The sequence below is a fragment of the Cyprinodon tularosa genome, unplaced genomic scaffold (assembly GCF_016077235.1).
Source record: "Cyprinodon tularosa strain WSP-4 unplaced genomic scaffold, ASM1607723v1 ctg24, whole genome shotgun sequence".
Lineage (NCBI taxonomy): Eukaryota > Metazoa > Chordata > Actinopteri > Cyprinodontiformes > Cyprinodontidae > Cyprinodon > Cyprinodon tularosa.
This window is the reverse complement of record NW_024038896.1, coordinates 1,918,009-1,936,400: the sequence shown is the minus strand read 5'-3', so window position 1 is coordinate 1,936,400 and position 18,392 is coordinate 1,918,009. Positions and strand designations below refer to the sequence as shown.

Genomic DNA, 18,392 nt, shown 5'->3' with positions numbered 1-18,392 from the left:
CATCCGTGTTAACAACCAAAGCCAATAAAACCACATTATAGAAGTCTTGGTGCTTGTTGTCGTGTGATGCTTGAAGATAGATCGGTAAATCCACAATGTGTATTTGTATTTTGTTTCACTTTTGAGATGCATGCGTTTGACTTTGCTTCCATTTTTTTCCCAGGGGGTCCCTAAGTGGGATGGAAAAATGGAAAAATGTCAGGGCCGAAAATCTTTCCCAGTCTGCATCTGATCCATCTATTTCAGCTTCTATTTAACCAACCTTCAGACGAGTCATCAGCACCAGATTATTGGAGCCTTTGGTGAAAATTCTCTAGCATTACTGTATGTTCTGATTGCATGATCCTGACCAGTTCTGCCTCTTGACTTCTGAGCCTGCATGTCTCTGTTCTGATCTGTTGGCCTGACCTGTCTTTTGACTGCTGTTGGATTTCTGCATGTTTACCAAACCTGAAACTGTTTCCAACTCCGTTCTGAATTGTCTTTTGGCACCTCTTCACACCTCTGATCCTCTGGCTCTGACTCCTTAACACCTCTTCAACACCGGCTTTGGCTTCACCCTCTGGATTGTCATGTTCTCCGACCTCCGGGACTTCAGCATTTGGGACTCTCTGGGCGGTGCCTTCCACTTCTCTTTGGAAGCCTAACAGCTAGAACCTACGTCATCCTAAGGGCGCTGACTGAACTATAAGACCAGGTTAGTGACTCCCATGTTCATTATCATCCTCCGCCAGATGGAAACGGTCACTAACCTCTGTTCTCTCCCTGCAGAGGTTCCTGCCTTAGACGCTGACGTTATACTCAGTAGTTCCGTCTTAGATAAACGTTTTGTTAAATCTAACTGTTCTTCCGTCTTGCATACTGGGTCCTTTAGTTCTGAGCTTGACAGGCTTGGTACTCAACATTCCTTCTGAACAATAAGGAACACTAAAAAAAAAAAAATCTGAGATAGTCAAAAAGATCTTGTTTTATAAGAGGGATCCGTGATTTGCTGTTTTTGATTTGAATTAGTTATGTATTAACTTAAATTTATATTACAAACAAGATTTTTGGTGTTTAGTGGAAATGAGAAAGTTCATAGTTTAGCAGGGAAGGATCTGAAGAATCCAGCTGAAGAGCTAAATATGTCATACTGCAGGTCTAGTGTCTCTCTCTCTTCTCTGCAGGGTGTGATGGGCAGGTGCAGCTCATCTCTGTTGATTTTGGAGCCTACTTAAGGAGCTGGGACCAGGAGGAGGGCGTCAGTTCTGTCTCGCTACAAGCGTGGTATATGACCGACCATCTTACTCCTAGATTTCTATTTAAGCCAGATCTAATCCTGTGTCTCTGTTCTTTCCCTCCTAGCAACCAAACAAGCCAGTTTGCTGCAGTCCTCCTCCAGGACCCTCAAGCCCCGTGAGTTCAGCATCCTCCACCTTCCCACCTCCTCAGATCAGTTGTTCATCATCACCCAAACTTTTCCCTAGGCTGTACCAGGTAGATCCTGCCAGACTCCATTTTCTGTTCTTTGTTTAATAAAGTTTTCCTTAACCAAACTAACTGTCTCTGTGGTTGCCCTGATTCAGAGTTTTTCTCTCATTATGACAAAATAACGGTGCATGTACTGTATAGAGAGGTAGCTTTGATTACAATATTTGAAAGGGCTAAAATTACTACTTTAATTTAATTATTTTTACCATTTAGTCTTGATTTTTCCTAATATACATCTTTCAAAATCTAAATCCATTTTTTATATTTAAGAGGAAGGAGATACTTTTTTATTCTGATCATTTTTTTTATTTCTAATTGTACTTCAGTCATCAGAAGAGAACCGTTCACTGCATTTATCATAGCTACTTGCATATGCTTTTAAAGATTTTGTAATACTCAAAAGCTTCATATCATTTCAGCTTGAGCATGTGTTTTATGCTGCAATTTCACTAGCAGCCATTTATTGGTGCTAGTTATTTAAGGTCACCTTCTTGTGTAAGTGTTTTATAAGCCAGACTGCCATACTGTCAAAAATTCACATGGCCCCTCCAGCCGAAGATTTATTAATTACAACACAGAATGCAACATGTTATAAATTATAGTGCTCAATATTATCACAGCACCCTGCCTGTTAGTCACAAAGCTTTGCAATCTGTGTAGTTAGACGGAAACATAATAGGCAAAGCAGCCTGGTTCTGGGCACTGAGGAAAGCCTAAACTGTGTTTGGGTCCCTGAGCGGATTTGCAGAGTTTATCAGCCCAAGCACACTGTGTGCACCCGGCTACTGTATATATAAGAGCGTTGGAAGAGTACTAAGTCCTTGCCTTGGTCAATAACAGCCCTAAGGGTGCACATGGTACAAGTAATTTAAAAGATGCTCAAATATTCTCATGGTCAATAAATCCTCAGCTGAAACTTGATTTATATTTTATTTACTAAACCTTCCAGTAAATAACTTTAATTTGAAACCCAAATTCGTCATGTACATGAATCATGGGAAAGAGCTCATTGTGAAAGTGATTCAGGATTAAAAGCAAAACAAATCTTAAAATCATTGTACTTGGATCCGAGATTGGCTCTTATAATGACTAATTGGTTTGAATATCAGATGAATAACACTGATCAAGCATTTCGATCCTGTAAATTCTTTCCTTTAAACAGTTCAACTTTCTTCCTTAAGAGTCATCTTTATTTTATAAACTGTATAATTGTCTGTGCTGTCATATACTTTGAACAGCTTTTTCCAAAAGCGCAATTTAAGGTTTTGCAAATCCATTTCTTAAATGTATCAAACGTTTTAAGGAGTGTAGAGTAATTCAAACTTAATATTTTGCATTGAGGATAAATACCTGCTTACATATGTTCTGGGAGAACCTTCTTGGATCCTTTACATAATGATTGTTAGTCTGATGTTTCATCTACAAATCTGATTTTATAGAGTAAACTAAGCTATAAGGATATCATCTCTACATAGATAACTTTTGTAGAGAGAAGCTGTACTGTTACAAGTTGACCAGCTTTAAAATGGCGTCATAATCATACAGTCTATCCTGTTGTTCTCATGGTCGATGTGTATCACTTGTTGTTATACGTTATAATAAAGCTGTACCAAAATGTAGGTAATTAATGTTGGTTCTACAGGAGTTGTATTTCAGTGGTCAGGGAGGATTCATCTTTTCTGTGTTTGTAAACTAACAGCCACATTTCAGGTCATTCCAATCATAAAAAAAGCAGCAGTGATAGGAGTTTCTTTAAGAAGAAATGGGTCAAGAAAACAAACAAATAAGGAAATTTTATTATATAGGGGCAGCAAAAACACTTTAAACAATTCCCTAGCTGGTAATCTATACTAATGCTAATCTATCTATAATTTTTAGCAGGAACCTATGGGCATGTTTTTGAGGAGCCCCTTCTTTTGGGTGGAGATTTATGTAAAACTCAACTTTAAGCTCACAATCTCAGTCATATATATTCATATAACTCTAAAATAACTCTATTACAATTTTTTTGCCTGAATGGGCTCAGGTTTATATATCACGTCAGTAAAAAAAAAAAAGAAAAAGAAACAAAATCAAATCTTTGTATGATTAATAGTTAAGCAGATCAAACTTTGTGCTTCTAAAACCAGATAGCTCTCAATACTACAAAATCATGAAAATAGAACACTAAAAAAGTCACACAAAAAAACGTTGAACTTTGAAAAAGCTTCCTGGATGGGAAGCTAAACGTCTTCAAACTTGGAAACAAGGTCCAGTGGATTGTTTTTAAACAAACTGTGGTTTTTTGGACTGACTATGACCTGGATTATTGAGAATATTCACCAACATCACCAAATACATAAGGAATGCATAGGCTCACATAAAATTAACACGTATTTCAGGGTAATAAACCTCCCTGTGCTAGCCAAGAATAATTTAACTTTTTTTCTTTCTTATATGCCTACATGAATCCATTTTTTTTACTTATTTTCAGAAATCTTCTTAAAAAAGAAGTGATATAGATATCTAAGCTTTCTCTGTACTATGCAGCCACATGCTTACCATAATCCCCATATGTGAAGTAAATTACGTCCTTTTTCTCTCTACTTGCTTCCAGCCACTCTGTGCATTGCAGAGAAAAAAGTCCTTCAGTTTCAGTTTTCTAAAAACATTCCCATTACTTTTAAAACTCCACCCATCAGACACACAGAGGCACACAGGCAACCAGACTCTCCAGACTTACTCTAATTGCATTAGCGTGTGTCTGCACTTTTCCCTCTCTGACATGAAGGGGCGAGCTGGGTTTTTCCTTTTCTCTGCTTGTAAATGGTACCCTTAAAGTTCTGAGTGGATCCAGTTGACTAAATGAGCAGAAGTGGCAGAATCCAAGTGTAAAGATATAATCAAAGTTAGGTAAGTCTGATAATTAAATAATACTCTATTTTGTTAGTATACTAAGGCTGTTCTTACTTGTTACACAGCTAAGTTGAAGATATTGAAAGATGTTGAAAAACTTTCTAAGACTCAAGTGAATACCCTTTTTTTTTGCTATATGCTAAAATAGATACACTATATTGCCAAAAGTATTTGCTCACCTGCCTTGACTCACATATGAGCTTAAGTGACATCCCGTTCCTAATCCATAGGGTTCAATATGACGTCGGTCCACCCTTTGCAGCTAGAACAGCTTCAACTCTTCTGGGAAGGCTGTCCACAAGGTTAGGAGTGTGTTTAAGGAAATTTTGTCCAGTATCTTAACCAAAAGCGCAATTTTGTAATGGTCGCACACTGATTTGAACGAGAATCCTAGCTATCATCTACATGCTAATTCATCATAATTTTGCAGACCTATGGTGAGTCTGAGGACCTTCTGTGGAGGACATGTAATTCACTTTACACTCAAACTCAGTCAAATATTCATTTCTATAACTCATTGACATTTTTTGCCTGATGGCTCATGTTTGATATACACGGGTCCAGTAAACATAAAAAAGAGAAATGAATTCAAAATTCAATCTTTGTATGATTAATTAGTTAATCACTGATACAAATTGTGGCTCAAACCAGATAGCTTCAAACACAAACCTCAAAATAAATCACTACAAAACACTCCACAAATCAACTGACAAGATAGCTTCCTATGGCAAAACGTCATCAATTGCAAAGGTAGTAGCGATCGTTTCATCAAAAACGTGGTTTTTTGGCTCGACTATGACCTGGATCTATTGAACACCAACACACATCTAGCTGATGCATTGCACATTGTGAATTATGGCTTAGAACTCAGTGCTCAGCCATGGAAACCCATTAATGAACTTCTTTCAGCCACTGATATTTTTTTTCTGACTTTAATCAGAAGGCCAATGAAGTTTGGAGTCTGTATGATTGACTATGCAGAAAGTTACAAACCTATTGCACTAATGCGCTATTCCTCTGACCTGCTCCGCACTTTCTGCCTAACCACCTTCGTGTGAGTTCGTCTGTTCTAAAACTTCCATTTCTTATAATCACACTGACAGTTACATGTGGAATATAGGACGAGATTCACGACTTGGATTTGTTGCTACAGGTTGCATCCTAATACAGTTCCACGCTGAATTCACTGAGCTCCTGAGAGCGACCCATTCTTTCACAAATGTTTGCTAAAACAGTCTGCATGCTAGTGCTGCTGAATTTATACACCTGTGGCCATGGAAGTGATTGGAACACCTGATTCCAATAATTTGGATGGGTGAGCAAATACTTTTGGCAATATAGTGTATGTTGTTCTTTCTAACTAAATTTTTTTTTTTGTCATAATTGGAATCGTACAACTTTAAATACAAATAAAAGTGTTATCCATAATCCTCCATATCTATAGAAGACTAAAACTACTAATTTTCTCAAGTAAAAAAAAAGAATTATAAAGAAATTTTGTCCCATATAGGTGTAAAACTAAGAGAAACTATAAGAAAGTTCCTTGAGACTGTACTTCAACTTAAAGAGTTTTGGTATTCTGAGCTGTGACTAAAATGTGGGGTACTCATACTCGCAGTCATCAACTCTTGCTTATCTTTGACCGGGTTGATGGGGCAGCAGTCTCGGCAGACACTCCAAGATTTCACTCTCCCCAGACACCTCCTCTTGGGGGGAAGCTCGAGGATTTCTAGGGCCAGACAAGAGACATGGTCCCTCCAGGGTCCCCCTTGGTTGCCACTTTGGACCTCCTCTTGATGGGCCATGCCTAATAGACTTCCCGATATACGCTTCCAGGGAGCATCAAAAAAGATGTCTGAGCCAACTCAGCTGACTCCTCTCGATGTGGAGGAGAAGTGGCTCTACTCCGAGCTCCTCACCCTATCTCTAAGGGAGACCACCCTGTGGAGAAAACTCATTTCAGCTGGTTGTATCTAGGATCTTATTCTTTTGATCACAATCCAGATCTTGTGACTGTAATTGAGGCTAGGAACGTAGACCGACCAATAAGTCGAAAGCTTCGCCTTTTGGCTCAACTCTCTCTTCACAACAATAGACTGGCTGCAGTGTCCGCATTGTGTGGGGACACTGCAGCCAGTTCTTCCCTCATTAAGAGGAGGACCCAATACTTACTGTAGAATCGTCGATGTGAGGCAATGCATCTCCTCTGATCTGAAGCAGACAAGTTACCTTTTCCCAAATGAAGAACCATGGACTCGACATGGAGGAGCTGATCTTCCTTCCTACCAATTTGGACTGGACTGCGACCATGTCATGAATGAAAGTCACACGTATACAAAGTTCATCTATGTTTATGTTTAGATTGTACTTTGATCTGAAAAGGCTGTAATCAGGTAAAATATTCTGTTTTAATACTTTGACATATAATCTATGAATAAAACAATGTTAAGGGAGCCCATCTCTTACAACGTTTGAGCTACATGATGAAGGGTAAGACATACGTACATGCCTAATTGTTGGTTTATCAGATCCCATTCCCTCTGTTAGAGAGGAGACACAAAAAAACATGTAGGGAAACCACTAGAAGCATGAGGTTATCCAAACTTGATGTTTGTTAAGACAAATAGGATGTTTTCAAAGTTTCTATATGTGGAAATGCAGATAAATACATTTGGAAATATAAACTTTATCTTGACCAGACTAGGAACCATATAAGGTTTAACTTTACTTATTTTTTCCTTTTAGTTATCTTTTACTCAATATTACTTTCATTTAATTGTATTCAGTTGATTTGTGTTAGCCAGAAAAAGAGTATCAACTCTTACCTAACTTTCTTACCAGAGACATCGTTGTCATGGTGCTACTGAAGTTAATGTGTTTTGACAGCTGTAAAATACACCTGGTCGGGCTTTGACAGGGAGGTCTGAATGGCAGCCATCCAACAAACACTCAGATTAGCTCCTAAACTCACAGCAAAGGAGTAGGATGTGTGCAGGCAAGAGCATCTGATTTAACACAGCTAATGTTAGAAGTTAAATCAAGTTTCACTAAAACATTTCTGCACATTAGATAAGAATTTCATACTCAGGCCTAAAAACCAGAAAAAAAAACCTTTCCTATATTATGTGGCAGTAGGTAGACATTTACAAACACTTTCTAAGAAGAACCCTGATAATCATCCCTTGCTTTCTTGGATTACATTAAATTGTTCTAAATTCTTCCTCTTTTTCGTTAAATATACCTAACTGCCATTAACCGCTCTCATGTGTGACATTATGTAAAAAATGTATAAAGATAAATCAAGATATCAGGAAGAGAATCACAGACCTTCATAAAGCTGGTTTATCTCGGATACACTTTTTAGATCCCTTAAGTTGACAAATTAATCTATTCAAACAGCGATAAAATTGATATGATTGTTGAGGCATCATGCTGATCAAGAAAGAGACTGGTTCTGTATCCCAGAGATACACAGTCAAGATCATCCCAAATACTTAAAGGAGACCTTGTGAAAAAGTTTTTTGGACCTGATTGCAGAGTAAACAGTGTCCTTAACTGAAAAGCCACTCTGCTAGAAGAAACCAAAGGAGAACATTTGTGAAAAAGTCAAAGATCTTATTTAACTTTTTTTCTAAACATGTCTTGCTGTTTTTTTAAACTAAAATGTAGTGTATGGCCCCGATGACTATTGTTATATTCAGATTTCTACAAATCTGAAAACTCCATTCCAACTATGAAGTTAGTAAGCGGAGGTATAATAATTGTGAGGGTGTTTTGTTGGAGGATATACTGCTGCAATTCAGAAAACACACAGACTTATGCAAGATTTCAAGAAATACTTCTTCCAGATGAACAATGACCTTGAACTTAACCTTAACTGATTTTCAAATAGTCTAAGAGAACCCAGTCAGCTCTTGGAACGGGCCATCACAAAGCCCTGAACTGACTCCCTCACTGAAATGTGTGCAAACAAGTTGACCAATAAAGCAACACTCAGTAACATCAGTTCTGTCAGGATGAACAAGTGATGGTGCATCCTCAGAAGCATGTAGATGAATATTCAAAACATTCCACATAAATCATACAGTTTCACACAAGTCATATAGTCCAATAGACAATTAGAGTAACTTCACTATAAAAAGTTTTTAAAACTGTCTTAAAATTTCTCTAATTATATTGACTTAAGGAAATAACTTAACTATATTGACTTAAGAAAATTTGAACTAACTTATATAGTAGAAGTTGGTGAGTATAAAAATGTCGTGTATCTTTTTACATTGTGTTTGTAAAGTTTTGGTTTTAATTGCACAAATCGCTTCAAACCAAATATATTTTGAGAATTATTCCCCTGACCGGACTTGCATATCCTTCTTTTTAAAGATTACAACAAAGAGCAAACTGCGGCAAATTGATGGCTTTCTTTTTGTTTAAACACTTCTGCTATTTTGGGCAGAGTGTAAAGTCAGCCCATAAAAGTCACTTCACTGTGACGGATCCTTTGAAGTGAAGTCAGGAAAATTTTCACTACACGCTCTACAGAGTCCAACAAAAACATAATTTGTACCAAGCTGCCTGAATCTTAACTTTCCAGGCAATTTTAAGAAACAAAGACAAAAGCTGCTGCAAGTCTGTGATGCACTGAGGAGTGAATCTGGCTCTAGTTGTTTAGCAAAAAAAAAAAAAAAAAAAAAAAAAAGACAGTCAGTGTAATTGTTTTTTCTTTTTGTTTAACAGACAGATTACATTTTCATCTGACTACCTTTTGTCATTAAGCCAATGTTGTAGCTTTGAGTCAACACTCATTTGTTAAACTAGAGCTGAAACAAGCGTAGACAAAGTTTTGAGCAACAAAATGTTTTAGAATTGCCCCAATTAGGGGACATCAAATGCTACTGACTTAAGGCAGGCTTCACATTGAATTTATCAACAAACAAGCTATTTTCCTCTGTTTATAGTTGACTAATAAGCTTTTACAAGTAAAATAATAGGCCTGTTCCGTCTGAATAAGATAATTGCAAAAACAGATTTAATGCATGCTGTCATTGAGACTTGGAATACATCTGGAACATTCATTAAATATCCTTTTATTTCAAATGTAAATTTATTCTAATGGCAAAAGTTGCATAAGCCTCACTGTAACCTTTTAAATACTCTTGACAAAACCACAGCAACCATTTTTAAGTTATTCTCTGGGTTGTTTTATGGTGCAATTATACTGTTAGTGTCAGCAGATTTGGTATTAGCACTATGAACATGATACCGATAAGAAAGAAAAAAATACCCATTCTTTTCTCTTGGTCTTAAAGAGTTGAACAACTGTTAAGCTAAAACCAAATGTGCTCTGACAGCAGAAAGATGTCTGTGGTGGCTCCCCCTCTAAGGACTGGTTGAGGCTTTCAGATAGTTTCCATTTCTAGATGGAAATGTAATAAGCTGAGAGAGCCACATAGGTTCACCGGAAACCGTAATCGTTTATTGTTTTATTTTATCTGATGGTTCACTTTTTTCCCCCAGTGTATGTTCTGTAAAAAAAATCCCAAGATGTTGAGACAGATCCTTAGAAAACCACCAGAGACAACAGGACCTATGCTGCAAAGAGGCCTTTCAGCTTTACAACCTTGGCGCGACAATAGCCACCACATAGTCTAGCCACACAATGTGAAAAAAAGCTCATTGCTTCACAACCACAGCTACATCAGCAGAATTTTGTGCAATATATTTTTATATAGTAACAATATAAAGCCACAGAATTTAAACTATTTTCTATTTGAAAACAAAAACACAGATATATAATAGCTAATTCATGTTCTTTTTTTTTTTTGTGGAAAAAAAAAACATTCTGAGGAATGTAAAATGCATTTGCTATGTTATACACCTTAAATGAGCTGTATACTACAGGGCCACTTTTAGCAATTCTTTTTTAGCAGGTCTTAGGGTTGATTCCCGGCCAAGGGTCACTTTGCGAGGAGTTTGTATTTCCCTCCATGCATGCATGGAGTCTATCGAGGTATTCAGGCAGTCCAAAAACATGGCCATGAGATTAATGGTCTCTTTAAATTGGCCTGAGCTGTGAGTATGTGAGTATGGCTAGTTGTCCTGCATTTCTCTGTGGTTCCCCTGTGATGGGTTGGCAATGTGTCCAGAGGGACTCTGCCTTTGACCTAGTGGCCACTTTAGATAGGAACCAGAGTAGCTGTAAGCCTGCAAGGATAAACAGATATTGATAATTTGAGATTTTAATGTGACAGACCAACCTAAAATAGTGCAAGACTGTGAAGTGGAGCGGGGGGAAAAAAACACTATTTGCACAAATGTGTATTTAGTCCTCTGGAACACGCACAGTTTAAACCTTTGCTGCTCTTACCGCTGTTCAACAACTTTCCACAAGCAAAGACTGGAATGTTTTCCATTTGCTCTTTGTTAAAGAGCAATTCTTTTGTGTATTTAGATCAGTTGGAGAGCTCCTCAAGTAATCATTTTTCAAAAGTCGTGCTGCTTCAAATTAGATTTAAAGCAGGACTTTAACTGAGCCATTCTAATACATGACTGTGCTTTGATGTAAACCACCAGCAGCAGGTTGTACTGTGGAAATTGTGTGCCTAATGTTTGTAAATGTCTACTTAACTTTGTGCATGCCCTCCATGGGGTGTTCCTTGGTCTTCATGATGCTGTTTGCTCACTAATGTTTCTATTAACCTCGATGACCTTCCTAGAAGAGTTGGATTTAAACCAAAATAAAAATTATACACAGGGTCCATTTTACTTTTGATTTCTCTAGAGAGGGGGAATGTATTCCAAACAGGTTAGCATTTTATCTGAGGGCAGCAGAAAAAAAACAACAAAACAGGATGGTGATACTTCCACACCGATTGATACCAAACAGTTAACTTAACATGCATGTACCTGGAGAAAACCTTGGCTGGGATTTTAAACCAGGTCCTTTTTGTCACATGGTAACAGTGCTAACAAATAATTTTTTCATCTAATCATATTTTTATTTTTTATTTTTTTGCAAAAGAAAACTGTGTTCATTACTTCAACATTATGGCCGATTTTGCTTTTATAAATTACCCCCAGGTAAAACTTGAAGGTGGACAAACTAATATATAAGGAAAAATCTTACAATAAACTCTTTTAAATATATTATATCTAAGATCCAGAATGATAAAAAGCAAGTGCAGGAGATATTTGAAATTCTGATTGGTAAATAGTATAGATTTACTGTAACTATAAAGCAAGCTTTCAAATAGAGTCTTTCCAATGATACCATTAATATGAATTTAGTCAGATAGCAGAAACCTATATATGTAAAACACTAATGCAGTATTCGTCAAGATAATCCACAGTGCATGTATATCATATAATCTTGATGTGGAGTTTCCCTAAAGTTTAACAAAATAGTTGGTTAATAATTTGCATATAGAAAAATAAAATCCTTGCTAAAGTATCCAGCATAATACTCAGAGAGCCACATTTTTTCAGCCATCTGCATGTTGGAGATGAGTAGCAGACAATTTTACTTGTGTGGAAACTTATATGAAAAGGTTTAATGCTTCTGGAAATGTCTCAGTGTTATTTAAGGGGTTTTGAACACTTCTCTTGGTCTACTACAGGGGCGTTGCTAGGCACAAAGCTTTACTGGGGCACTGGCCCCCTAGTGCATATGCCCCTCCTTCCATACATAAATACAGACAAGCACACTGCCCCACCCTGATACATTCCTACCAAAATTACCAGTTGAGATATTAATGAGTATAAGAGCATATTTGTTTTAACAAACATGAACATTTTCAACATTGCAGCTATAAAAAATAAGACATCAACAACTTTGACAAATAAAAAGTTTCCTTATACACATTCTGAAGTAATCATTAATTCCTAGGTTACAGAGTTTTAGTTCGGGGGAAATTTTAACTCATCCTGAGCTAAGTTTTCCTTTTATTTTTTGAGCATTAAAGGCACACTATGCAACATTTTTCAGTTAATTAATGTGTTCCATAACGTTATGGATGATTAAATGATTCATTTCAGGTTGAACAAAGGTATTCTCGGCCGCCCTGGTGGTCTGTGGGGGAAATACTGCACTTTCAATTGCAGGAGCACCGACCCGCACCCACAGGCTCAGAAGTCTCGTGAGAGTCAGTCTTGCTTTACGGTGAGAACTGCTACACCCCCCAGTTAAAAGCATTCTTGTTGCTAGCACAGTGGCGATCTTTGTGCAGTTATGCTACGTTCACGCAGCAAAATCGCGTCTGCTGCTTCATTTTTACTGCTTGTACCAGTTAGTTCTGACGCGCGGCTGAAGCAGCTTTGCTGCTCTGGCTGCGCGGTGCAAAAGTGTGTCTGACGCGCCTTGGGCGGAGCTTCACTATCCTTTCTCTGCCTTGCAGCTATATTTGCTGTGATCAGTGGGAATAAAGTAGTTTTAAGATGCTTTTAAGTGAGAAAATACACCTGAAAACGTAATCAGTGCAATCAGTTCATTCAGATTATTATCCTGCCTTCAATATTTTTTCTGTCGGAGCCGCTCAGACCCCCACATACCAGCGGTGCGCCGACAGAAGGAATCCCTTCATCAGAAGCCTCTGGCCGGGTCGCCTCCTCGCGGTTCACCGCAGCAGCTGGTAGGTGTTTTTCATCTAAATAATCCAAACTGCATATTCTGCCGGCAGATTAAGAGGAGTGATCATCAGCGCTGTGTCTCTCTCCCTGCGTCAGATGATTAAACGACGCACTGCTTCAGCTGCTCAGACGCGCTGCGCCTGCTGCTCAAAACGCGCCGCGGGACCTTTTGCTGCGCCTTGACGCGCGTCAACCATTGACTTGACATGTAAACTCGCTGCTTCTATTGCGCCAGCTGCGGTGTGAACGCAGCATTAGTCATTGGTTGCGTTCGCCTGTCAGCTAAGCTCAAAACAACCGCGCCTGGCTTGACGGAGAAAGCAGGAGAACAGCTGTGCATATTTACGACAGTGCACTTTTACTTTCGCCCTCTGGGGGGAGCCTCGCTGGAAAATCAACACCGGTTGCATAGTGTACCTTTAAAGTGTACCTCCTATTTATCATTTTTGCAAAGTGGTCAATCACTTGTGACTCAGCTTAGATAGTTCTTCCTTTTCAACTGATAAAATAGCAAGATGATGGAGCCTATCTTGTCCCATTGTGCACCTCGGCCAAGTGTGGAGCCTTCTCAACACACTGAATGAGCTTTCACAACTCCAGCTGTAGACTGGGATTGTGAGGGAGATCTGGATGACCTGCGTTAGTGTTGGGAATATGATGTTATCAAGCAAGTTGAAAACACACTGCATATCCTTGATAACAAGGCTTTCTTTTTTAACCAGGAAAAGCTCAAACCATTTTGAATTAAATGAACGTTTTTTTACTCCAAATTTGTGCTGGGGATGGTGGGACAACTTCACTTGTTTAGGACCATCGTGTTTCCCCCTTAGTCACTAATGTCCCCTTCTTGTTTGTGGAAGCTGGTTGTTACATCCTCATCACCTTCATGGTCCTGTCTCTCCTGTCCTTCACCTGTCTCTTGCCTGTCAGTCTCGCCTCCTCCTCCCTTTCCTACTCCAGCACCTGCATTCTCATTCTCTACAGCAAACATAAAAAAAACGCAAATTTATAATTATGTAAATATCTATCATATTACTTATAACGTTCCTAATGTAACTGGTTACATTAAATCACTAATTCATTACGGGACCTTACCTCCCTCTCTCTCATCTTGTTTTACTGCTTCCCTGTCTCTGCTTCGTGTGAGGAATTTCCTGATATCCATCTACAAACCAATGCAGTAATTTTCAGTTAGTAGCCTATAAATCATGTGGTTTCACTGGGAAAATAATAAAATTGACAGGTAAGAAACATTACCAGATCTAAAAGTCGTGGCCGCACAGTTTCCCATCCAACTCAGTTGAGAGCAGCGTGTTAATTTACCTGCAGTTCATGCAGTGACATGCGCTGACGTGGGGGCACTAATACGTCCTCAATTTGGAGTTACCAACACACTTGCTGCGCATTTGAGTAGAAATATACGTCTCCTTCCGTTGGAAATATCTAAATTGATGCATTAAAAAGATGTAATACTGTTGCAAATATTCATGAGATTTATACTGGGGCACAGCTCATTTATACAGGGGCACGTGCCCCAGTAAATGGGGTCTGGCGACGCCGATGGTCTACTATATTTAAAAGTAAAACAATTTGCCCATTTGGAGAGTTTTTGAATACTAAAAGCAGATCTGAAAACAGAAATATGGATAAAAGTCCTGCTTATTAATCAAATGCAGAGTGTAAAATGCTTAAAAGTCACAGCTCAGCCAGGTGAATTTAAAAGTCCCTGCTTAGCCATGTGAATATGAATCTTTTAACCCCACTGCCACTACCTCTGATTCAGCAACATCAGCACTAGTGGCTGCATCAGAGCTAGTAATTTTGGAGAATTAGTCCACCCAACATTATATTTCCAAAGAAAATTTCAGCCCTAAATAACTGCAGTCTTATTTACTATTTCATCTACTCATCATATTCTGTATGTATGCCTTCTAGGCGTACTGGATGTTAAGCAGGTCAGATAGGCCCCCTTTTGAAACTTGCACAATAAAGTTAAGATAGCATACATCTTTTTTGCATACATCTTTTTGTAATGTCCACTCTTCATATAGCACCTTAATATTTGGATTACACATGATTTAAAAAGTCATGCATACAAAACAAAATAAAGCAGGTGAATAATGTGAGTCAGTAACTAAAAAAATTAAGTATGAGGAGCTTGGATCAAATTAATGATATACACTGAATGTAATTAAACAGGTACCGCCATTAGCAGGTGGCGTCACATTCAGAAAACCATGGTACCTCTTAGGGGGTCGAGAGTTATCTGATGTAGCCTCTTGAGTCCCGCTGACATGCTTGGACCTTTTCTTTTCACATTAGTGAGTAGCGCTTTACATAGGAGATATAGATATATATAACAGAGACAGAGGCTAGCTAGGAATCGCTTGGTTCTCAGGACCTCTGGACCTCTCAGTTCAAGCCACACCAACACGGACTACCACTCTGGGTCCCGAGCAAAGACCCTTAACCCCCACACTGCTCTCTGACCGCCACACAATGGCAGCTCACTGTTCCCCAAAGGGATTGGTTAAATGCAAAGAGTTCATTTCATTGCTCTGTACTTGTGACAGTGTAACGACAATAAAATGCTGGAAAAAAATAATAAATATCAAGCCAAGAAATATTTCTTCTTTTGACAAAATGTAACAGTCGTTCATCTTTATTTCTTCAGGTTACCATGTGGCAGTTTTGGACGATGCTCCTCTTGGCCTTGATGTCCCGAGTAACCACGGTGTTCTGCCAAAGTGGAGACAGTGACTGGGGTTCAGGCTTTGACATCTACCCTCCCTTAATGGCCACCAATAACACATTGAAGGCCTTTGATGATGAGCCTGAAAATGTCAAAAACAACTATCTATTAGCCTCGCCATCACCGCCCCCCTTATTCCACTTTGAGCCCCAACCAGATGACTGCTCAGTCCACTTCAGCACGAATGGAGCAGTTTCAGCTCGAAGGCTGAAGGCATTTGAAGAAGAGCTGGACTTTCTACGGGCCATCCAACATAGAAACAAGGTGGTGATGGAGAACTTGGAGCAGTTTGTGGGTTCAGAGCTGGGGGATCAGAAATATGAAGATGTGATTAAAGAAAATGTCATTAGCGTTCAGGAAGAGCATAAGGGCTGCAATGAAGATTTGGAGAAAGCTGAAGAAGAATTGAAAAATCAGCTGAAGGGAGATGGCTTTGCCGTGATGCAGAAGTGAGTACTGTAAAAAGTTAATGACTAACAATAGATATAGGATGATAATTAACTTTTTATTAAAATGAATGTTTGTATCTATGTAGTTCAGTCTAGTATTTCATTTAGAAAGATATTTATGAGGAACACAGAATTATGGTCTGTTGTGGCTGTGAGCGTTGGGCCAAGATTAGCGGTGTCCTTAAGAGTGTAAAAAATATTGTTTAGTCTTAGTCTGTAAAACACAAGTTGGTTAAATATTCATTAGCAGTTTTTAACACAAATACACTTTCTGTGCTCATTAAGAAGATTATAGCAGGATTCTGGCTTAATATTTGACCACTCCTTATAGGAGTCGGTTGAGTTAATTGGTTCTGCCCAATGCTTCTTAGCTTTATCCACCAGTTTGGTTAACAATGGAACTTTAAAAAGTCATTGCAGAAAATCACGGGCCTGTTTTTTTTTTTTGTTTTTGTTTTTTTTTAAGTTTTGAGTATGATATTTAAAAAAGAAAAAGAAAAAAAGTTATCATTTGATGTCTTGAATTTTAAGGTCCTATGTTTTTCATTAAGTATCAATCACAGCAAAACTTTTCAGACTTATCACCTTGTGAGACAGCCTTTATAACATTCTTTAGCTCTTAAAAAAACATTTTGATAAACTAATGGCAGTATGTATTTGATTTTGTTTGACCCAAGATGATTTTTGACCCCCGAAAAATTTAAGAAAAATAATTTAAACTAATGCATCTTCCTCTGATCATGTTAAAAACTATTATATTATGTTGTACAGCTATTCCACCACAGAAAAAGAGCAGTTTAAATTACCCATTAGGTCCTAAATTAATTAATCATATCTAGCCAGTAAACCTTTTTTGTTGCAAAGAGAAGACATTAATAAATCACTTTATTTTAAATGAAATACTCTTACCTTGTTTGCAAGAAATCAAACACATATCTTATGTAAAAATCAACATGATATTTTCATCTTGTGGTTAGTGTATATATGTATTTCTCTCTACACAGAAATATATTCTGTATGATCAGACAAGTAACCAACCTGGTCGTCAAGTATGCGTACCTAGAGCAGAATCGCCAAAAGGTTTTCTGTCCAATGTGTTGAAACGTCTTGTTATCTTAAACCTGAAAAAAAATCCTGTGAAGGGACCTAAAAAGAGCTGACCATTAGCATTGTTCTACAAACCTCAATGTGATTAAGCAAGGAGAGCGTGCTTAAAATTTATGTGATAATTAAAGAGCTTAGTTGTTTGAAACACAGGTTGATGAGTAATGACTGGCAATGTCTTGAAATTGCAAAGAATCAGAACCTCCAAAACAAGACCTTTTTATCATACTTTCTTCAGTATGATGGTCTGTCTTTACCATCACAAAACACCTTTCATACAATATTTTACTCCTGATAAATGTATGTAGGTCAAAATTATTTCTTTCACTTGTTTCACCTGTTTTTTTGTTTTGTTTTTTCTGTATTTTGGAGCAGAGTAAGAGAAGAGTCTGTGGTCTTTGAAGAGATGCTTCGTGCTGCAGCGGACATTGCCAGCAGGTTGGAGAGGTCATCAAAAGTGCTCCATGCTTCATTTACTCAGCAGCTGAAGACGTTATCAGAATCCACCACTAGGAAAATGATGAAATCAATTTGATTATTTAATAATTACACAAACTGTTTTGTTTCCAGAATGACAGACATTTTGTGTGTGTATGTTTTTGTGACTGAGATGCAGCAGTATGTCTTCTGAACCTTTAACAGACTCATGTTAGTAAAGGAAATGTATTGCTGAAGAAAGTGATAAAAGCTAAAAGAAAGGGGAGGTTTTAGAAGTTGTCTTTTCAAGGAAAAACATAAAGCCAAATCTTGTTGAATATTATCTTAAACTCAGGTTTTCTTTGAGAGGTAAATGGCAACAGTGTGTGGTGTGAGATTGAGCCAAGTCTAATATTTATGTATAAAAAAAAAAAAACAGAATGAAAGTGAACGACTCCATCTGGTTCCAGGGTAAGAACTGAGGTCATGAAACATAAAGAATAAGATATTTGTTAACTTAGACTGTTTTTTTTTTTTTTGTTTTTTTTCAGCAGTTATAAAGAAGATCTTTTTACATACTGATAACTCAGCTGATACCTTGCCAAATAAAATTTACCAGCAACAGATTGAACTCCCACCAATTTAGGTGATTTGTGCTAGAAATACCACTGATGTCTAATGGA

The 18,392-nt window shown here is 37.9% G+C and overlaps 1 protein-coding gene across 1 annotated transcript; it reads left to right on the top strand.

Annotated features, from left to right (window-relative positions):
- The first annotated feature begins 4,178 nt into the window (after window positions 1–4,178).
- si:ch211-142k18.1 lies at window positions 4,179–18,188 on the top strand. Its single transcript, XM_038287565.1, has 3 exons — window positions 4,179–4,362; window positions 15,662–16,188; window positions 17,668–18,188. The coding sequence occupies exons 2-3, from the start codon at window positions 15,668–15,670 to the stop codon at window positions 17,825–17,827; spliced, it is 681 nt and encodes a 226-aa protein (XP_038143493.1). The 5' UTR covers window positions 4,179–4,362; window positions 15,662–15,667; the 3' UTR covers window positions 17,828–18,188.
- The last annotated feature ends 204 nt before the right edge of the window (window positions 18,189–18,392 follow it).

Coding starts and splice junctions, on each gene's coding strand:
- si:ch211-142k18.1 (XM_038287565.1), top strand. CDS start 15,668: ATGTGGCAGTTTTGGACGATGCTCCTCTTGGCCTTGATGTCCCGAGTA. Junction 16,189..17,667: donor GGCTTTGCCGTGATGCAGAA/GTGAGTACTGTA, acceptor ATTTTGGAGCAG/AGTAAGAGAAGAGTCTGTGG.